The sequence below is a fragment of the Gobius niger genome (genome assembly GCF_951799975.1).
Source record: "Gobius niger genome assembly, chromosome: 11".
Classification (NCBI taxonomy): domain Eukaryota; kingdom Metazoa; phylum Chordata; class Actinopteri; order Gobiiformes; family Gobiidae; genus Gobius; species Gobius niger.
The window spans coordinates 5,996,491-6,004,324 of record NC_136862.1 but is presented as its reverse complement, the minus strand read 5'-3'; the positions used below and the strand labels follow the sequence as shown (position 1 = coordinate 6,004,324).

At 39.5% G+C, this 7,834-nt stretch overlaps 1 protein-coding gene across 1 annotated transcript; it reads left to right on the top strand.

The window, feature by feature from the left end:
• Window positions 1-224: 224 nt before the first annotated feature.
• On the top strand, window positions 225-6,523 carry styxl1 (serine/threonine/tyrosine interacting-like 1; the record flags this gene model as incomplete). Its single annotated transcript, XM_079566687.1, has 9 exons — window positions 225-329; window positions 405-466; window positions 2,329-2,428; window positions 2,486-2,619; window positions 2,692-2,831; window positions 2,905-2,996; window positions 3,092-3,204; window positions 5,751-5,857; window positions 6,274-6,523. The coding sequence occupies exons 1-9, from the start codon at window positions 227-229 to the stop codon at window positions 6,521-6,523; spliced, it is 1,101 nt and encodes a 366-aa protein (XP_079422813.1). The 5' UTR covers window positions 225-226.
• Between the last annotated feature and the right edge of the window lie 1,311 nt (window positions 6,524-7,834).

Sequence of the window (7,834 nt, the reverse complement as noted above, 5' to 3'; positions counted from 1 at the left end):
TTCACTTTATTTGACGTGAAAAATGATAGACTCAGCTTTGATGCCTTTCTTCCCATGTTCTTAAAAGATGGATCAATAATAAAGAAGCAGATGAAAATAAGTGAGGATAATAAAAATAAAACAGAGGAGAATGTTTGTGAGCAAAAACAGAAGAGTCAGAAACAAACACAGAAGAGTCAGAAACAAACACGAGCTTCATTAGTTTTTCTCTTTTGTCCACAGACTGATGGCGGTCGTCGCGCTCTGTGAGTCCCGGGACCTTTTCAACCTCCTCAGTCAGAGAGGGGCCGTGTCCAGGCTGGCAGAGATCAACTACCTCTGTCTGATCGGTGAGAACTGTGTCTTATTCTTCAGAGCTCATGTTTCCATCATTTATTGATACGACGATTGTTGCTCAAACCCAGACGCTCGTGAAAGGCAGGACTACGACACGAGCCACGTTATCACAGCCAGACTCGCCAAGACGGTGAGTTTCCTTCGTGTCACCTGATACGCACGGGGAAAAAGAACTGTTTTCAGCCTGAACATGGTCAGAGCTGAAGACTGAGTGTGGAGGGAATGAATAATGACGACAGTGAAGCACTTTGAGAAACTTGGTAACACAGGCTTGTAAAGTGCAATACAAGTGTCAGCCATTGTTGTTATTAACCACTTAAAGCGATCGTCTGTAAGTTTGCAAAGTGCGGAGAGATACAGTGAAATTTAGAATCAAATTTAACCAGAAAGCCCTTCTTAGTTTTCCAAAGTAAATGATCAAGCCCCACCCCCTCTCTCCTGATTGGCCCTGACAGGCTGGTTCACAAGAAAAGCTCGTCTCATTGGTCAACGCAGGAGGATCCTAGACTCTACTTAGTTGCTGAGGTCCAGGAATGAGGGACTACAAAAATGAATAAATACATAAATATATATTATTACTTACTTTACATCCAAATGCAAAACCAGGTGGTCGATTTTGCTCATTTTAAAAATACAATTTGTAATACATTTAGACTTCCAGACTATCACTTTAACGGCCACCTTAGGGTTAGGGTTAACAATTATTTACACATCTCGAAGCGTATTGACTGGAGAGCTTACAGCCTCTGCCAGTGTGAAACCTAATTTGAAAGCCAAGACCTTCATGTGTCTAAAAATATGTGTGAGATCTGTGTGAGTGAAACACAACTTACATCACATTTGCCGTTCTTATCCCTAATTATATCCTGATTAGGGTTAACTAACCCTTTAGATTAGGGTTAACTAACCCTTTAGATTAGGGTTAACTAACCCTTTAGATTAGGGTTAACTAACCCTAACCCCCTGATCAGGGGGACAGAGAGTAACAGGTTTGACTATAAAAGTAAATACAGGTGCTTGTCATATTTTATTTATTTATTTGATTGGGACAATGCATATTAATGAACAGTTGCACATGAGCTGTAAATATGCCAGATTATAGCAGGGATGCTAGTTTCCGTCTGTAGTCCCTCGGCAGGCAGCACATACACAATTTACAATTTACAATTAACAAAATGTCACAACAAATCACTATAAATGCAATAAGAACTAAAAGTGTTCACAGGCCTGGTTTTCCTTTAGCCACCGTTTAAAACGTGCTTTAAAAGGCCAGAGTTGGAGTCTCTCTGATGATAAAGGGAGACTGTTCCAGTACTTGGTGCCTTTTACAGAGAGCACAGTCTGTCCAGAGGAGGTTCTCCTGTGTGGAACCTCACAGTCTGTCCAAAGGAGGTTCTCCTGTGTGGAACCTCACAGTCTGTCCAGAGGAGGTTCTCCTGTGTGGAACCTCACAGTCTCCTCGAGCTGATGCCCTGGTGCCCGTGATCCCACTAACAGACTTTGGTTAATGAAATCCTGCAATGGAGGCGGCGCAAGTCCATGCAATACTTTGTATACAAGGCAACCATGTTTAAAATTAATGAAATGATCAAAATTGAGTAAATGATGCTTCACTAAGACAGTGCAGTGGTGAAAGGAGAACGGTTTCTTGTCCAAGAATATTATAGCTTTTTTAAAAAGAGACTCTATTGGTTTGAGTGTTGTACCAGCAGCAAGTGACCATGTGGTCAATATAATTAGAATATCATGAACAAGTGCATTTACTTCTGTGATTCAACTTAAACTGTGACTCTAATATATGATATAGACTCATTACAGGCAAAGTGACAAATGTCAAGCCTTTGTTTGTTATAATTTTGATGATTATGGCTCAGTCCATTTTTCAATAAAATGACAAAATTCATACACCAGGCTATTCAAAGTGCTTTACAGCTACATACATTTACAAATAAATCATGTATTATTCTTGCTAATGTTTTTTGTTTTCTTCAGAACCAAAATGGCGCCTTCCTCCCACTTGAGAGCGTGGAGATCGACACCATGCAGAATATCGTCATTTACGACGGCAACACAGACGGCCTCGATGTTCCAGGTCAGATATTTAAACATGTTTTATTTATTTATTTATTGTTGAGTCTTTCATCCTCAGGCCGAGCGCATCAATGTGCCAAGATGGCGTCCACATCCAGTTTATGTGTGGTTCATGTTTTAAGAGGAGGTTTTGAGAGGTTCTCCGCCCTGTATCCCTTTTTACGCACGGAGAAGATCCTGTACACGATAAAGGTGACGTCCGTGTGAGCGCATGTGTTTTTTCTTATGATGTTTATGTAACAGTGGTTTATGTCGTTTAAACAGGAGCTCGAGGACGTCCGGTCGTACCCAGTGGAGATCATTCCCCAGAAGGTCTACATGAGCAGTGAGGAACAAAGCCTCAGCCGCTCCATGATGGACGACCTGAAAATCAAAGCCGTGGTTTGCGTATCAGCGCCAGATATGTACGAACTCACATGGACAGTCTTTTGTATTTGTTTTTTATTATGTTTTTGGATTCTGTTCTGTTGGTTCTAGGCCTGTTTGGAACAAATCCGTGCACAGGCTGGACGTGGAAATAGAGGCAGACAAGGAAGAGTCGTGTTTCGAGGAGATTTGTACCTTTATCGGTGAGTATCTGATGAAGAAGCTGTGGTTCATGTGTGGGACAATGTGATTGTAGAGTGTTTCAACCAATGTTTGTGTTATTGTTTTACGTTCTCAGATTCACACTCGAGCAGCGGCTCTCGTGTCCTGGTTGTGTCGCTTCACGGGCTCAGACGCAGCAGCATCGCAGCCACAGCCTACGTCATGCACCACCACAAATACAGTCTTCAGGTAATAATCCACAAATACAGTCTTCAGGTAATCATCCACAAATACAGTCTTCAGGTAATAATCCACAAATACAGTCTTCAGGTAATCATCCACAAACACAGTCTTCAGGTAATAATCCACAAACACAGTCTTCAGGTAATAATCCACAAACACAGTCTTCAGGTAATAATCCACAAACACAGTCTTCAGGTAATGATCCACAAACACAGTCTTCAGGTAATAATCCACAAATACAGTCTTCAGGTAATAATCCACAAATACAGTCTTCAGGTAATAATCCACAAATACAGTCTTCAGGTAATGATCCACAAACACAGTCTTCAGGTAATAATCCACAAATACAGTCTTCAGGTAATAATCCACAAATACAGTCTTCAGGTAATAATCCACAAATACAGTCTTCAGGTAATGATCCACAAACACAGTCTTCAGGTAATAATCCACAAATACAGTCTTCAGGTAATAATCCACAAACACAGTCTTCAGGTAATAATCCACAAACACAGTCTTCAGGTAATGATCCACAAACACAGTCTTCAGGTAATAATCCACAAATACAGTCTTCAGGTAATAATCCACAAACACAGTCTTCAGGTAATAATCCACAAACACAGTCTTCAGGTAATAATCCACAAACACAGTCTTCAGGTAATAATCCACAAACACAGTCTTCAGGTAATGATCCACAAATACAGTCTTCAGGTAATAATCCACAAACACAGTCTTCAGGTAATAATCCACAAATACAGTCTTCAGGTAATAATCCACAAATACAGTCTTCAGGTAATAATCCACAAATACAGTCTTCAGGTAATGATCCACAAACACAGTCTTCAGGTAATAATCCACAAATACAGTCTTCAGGTAATAATCCACAAATACAGTCTTCAGGTAATAATCCACAAATACAGTCTTCAGGTAATGATCCACAAACACAGTCTTCAGGTAATAATCCACAAATACAGTCTTCAGGTAATAATCCACAAACACAGTCTTCAGGTAATAATCCACAAACACAGTCTTCAGGTAATGATCCACAAACACAGTCTTCAGGTAATAATCCACAAATACAGTCTTCAGGTAATAATCCACAAACACAGTCTTCAGGTAATAATCCACAAATACAGTCTTCAGGTAATGATCCACAAACACAGTGTTCAGGTAATAATCCACAAATACAGTCTTCAGGTAATAATCCACAAACACAGTGTTCAGGTAATAATCCACAAATACAGTCTTCAGGTAATAATCCACAAACACAGTCTTCAGGTAATGATCCACAAACACAGTCTTCAGGTAATAATCCACAAATACAGTCTTCAGGTAATAATCCACAAACACAGTCTTCAGGTAATAATCCACAAATACAGTCTTCAGGTAATGATCCACAAACACAGTGTTCAGGTAATAATCCACAAATACAGTCTTCAGGTAATAATCCACAAACACAGTGTTCAGGTAATAATCCACAAATACAGTCTTCAGGTAATGATCCACAAACACAGTGTTCAGGTAATAATCCACAAATACAGTCTTCAGGTAATAATCCACAAATACAGTCTTCAGGTAATAATCCACAAATACAGTCTTCAGGTAATGATCCACAAACACAGTCTTCAGGTAATAATCCACAAATACAGTCTTCAGGTAATGATCCACAAACACAGTCTTCAGGTAATGATCCACAAACACAGTCTTCAGGTAATAATCCACAAATACAGTCTTCAGGTAATAATCCACAAACACAGTCTTCAGGTAATAATCCACAAATACAGTCTTCAGGTAATAATCCACAAATACAGTGTTCAGGTAATGATCCACAAACACAGTCTTCAGGTAATGATCCACAAATACAGTCTTCAGGTAATGATCCACAAATACAGTCTTCAGGTAATAATCCACAAACACAGTCTTCAGGTAATAATCCACAAATACAGTCTTCAGGTAATAATCCACAAATACAGTCTTCAGGTAATAATCCACAAATACAGTCTTCAGGTAATAATCCACAAACACAGTCTTCAGGTAATAATCCACAAATACAGTCTTCAGGTAATAATCCACAAACACAGTCTTCAGGTAATGATCCACAAATACAGTCTTCAGGTAATGATCCACAAATACAGTCTTCAGGTAATAATCCACAAATACAGTCTTCAGGTAATAATCCACAAATACAGTCTTCAGGTAATAATCCACAAATACAGTCTTCAGGTAATAATCCACAAATACAGTCTTCAGGTAATAATCCACAAACACAGTCTTCAGGTAATAATCCACAAATACAGTCTTCAGGTAATAATCCACAAATACAGTCTTCAGGTAATAATCCACAAATACAGTCTTCAGGTAATAATCCACAAACACAGTCTTCAGGTAATAATCCACAAATACAGTCTTCAGGTAATAATCCACAAATACAGTCTTCAGGTAATGATCCACAAACACAGTCTTCAGGTAATAATCCACAAACACAGTCTTCAGGTAATGATCCTCCATTACAGGAGTGAAGGTCCTAATGTGACTTTAAACCTGTCTGTCCTCAGGAGGCCTGGACACATGTGCAGAGATGTAAACACAATGTCGTCTTTGACAAACGCTTCACTGACCGACTCTCGGACTGGGAGAAAAGGGTCAGAGGAGAAACGCCTTTGTAAAATGTTAGATCTGAAATGTCTAAAAATAAAGATTATTCATGATGACTTCCTTTATTCAAGATCAGTTTAGTTTAACATTGAACAGTTTATCTTTAATGTGATTGTGAATGTGAATAAAGAACAACAGCATTTATCAACTTGTCTTAAATAGAGCTGCAGCTGCTGTAAGTGTCCAGTAGGGGCAGAGCTGGAGGAAAGTAAAAAAGCAGGCTAAGTAAGTAAAACAGTAGCAAAGTTAACCTTGTCTTGGGTTAGATTTTGTTTTGTGAAGATGAGGAGGTAAAAGACTGGGTCCTGTTGTGTTGCTCAGGCTGCTCTGCAGGGTCTGCTCTCAGGCGCGATCCCACTACTGAGCGGTACGGGGGCTTTGGCCTGCTCCGTGTCCGGCCTGGGCCGGTGCGCCCCTCCTTAGGCGACCTGGTGGTCCCGGGCTCCCCCAGGAGAACCATATCGATACCGAACTTAGTGCGGACACCCGATCCACACAGACACTGCAGCTCAGAGCTCCTCAGCTCAAACAGTCCCTCAGCCTCAGCCTCCCGGAGACTGGGATTACAGGCGCGCGCCACCGCACCCGGCGACAACAACCCAGAGCACGAGGACATTTCAACCTGCGTGACGTCACCAACACGAGGAGCTCCGGACACAAGAAAAGTAGCTAAACTAAATTGATCACATCAATGCAGGAGTCAAAACATGACGAACGGCAGATTTTTTTGTTTAGTTTATTGAAAGGACAGTTTGCATTTACAATAAAAAGACAGACCAGACCAGATTTAAATTTCCATCTGTAGTCCTACACAATTTAGCGACACATTTTAGACTGAAATGACAAAGATGTTCCTTCAGGGGAGAATAGCTCGTAATAGAGGGGAGGGACTAAGCCAAGCTGAGCCCCTCTCCTGTGGTCTTCATCTGAGCTAAACCTTGGTGAGCTGATGAAGTCTTTAGGATGAGAGGCCAAACATTTGACACATCTACTACTGAGTACAGATGATGACTCAAGAACATTCTTTCTATGCATTTTGTTTTTAGATATTTTACTAAAGAGACAAAATCTAAACGTGTGGATGGAAAACAGACCAGCAGAGGGACAGGTGGTCTTAAAAAAAACATTTTTTTAAATCCTCAACATTAGTAAAAGGATTCTTCATTCGTCTCCAGTTACAACATCTGAGAAAACTTCAACAGCTGCTTTAGAAATATGTTCACTCAGAAAAATGATGATGTGTAAACAATACTTGTTTACTGAGTCTAGTCTTGACCCGTCCGTGGTTTGAGTCGGTCCAGTTTCCAAAGCTTGAGCGAAAGATGTTCCACAGCCTTCTCTTCAGAGTGGATGTACTTGTGAGGCTTCAAACTCATCTTTATTAAATGACACTTCCCAAGTCGGTATTGGCTTGTTTAACCTCTTAACTCCCGCCTGAACTGAGATCATTTTCTCCAGTGTAACGCCTCATTTGAAAGCTAAGATCTACAAAACTCATTCAAATGGATCTTTTTCCTCACGTCATCAGATTTTTTTTCCATCATTTTTTGGGGGTTTTCAACTCATTTTTGTAACTTTTTTGTAATTTTTTTTCTTCATTTTTTTTCACTTTTTGTCACATTTTTGTCCTTTTTTGTGACATTTTTGGCACTTTTTCATCAATTTTTGTAACTTTTTTGGTCAAATTTTTGTACTTTTTTTTTTTTCAATTTTTTGTCATTATTATAATTTTGGTAAAAAAAAATTTGGTAATTTTTTTTCTTCATTTTTTTTTCACTTTTTGTAAATTTTTTGTGACATTTGTAATTTTTTTTGGCAAATTCTTTTAATTTTTCGTCCATTTTTTGTCACTTTTTGGTCAAAGTTTTCTCACTTTTTTGTCACATCTTCATCATTGTTTTCGTCTCAGTTCTGTCGCTATTTTCACACCTTTTTTCCAGAAGCTTTTGTATTGGGGTAAAGCCAAATTGGAGAAAATGTGCTC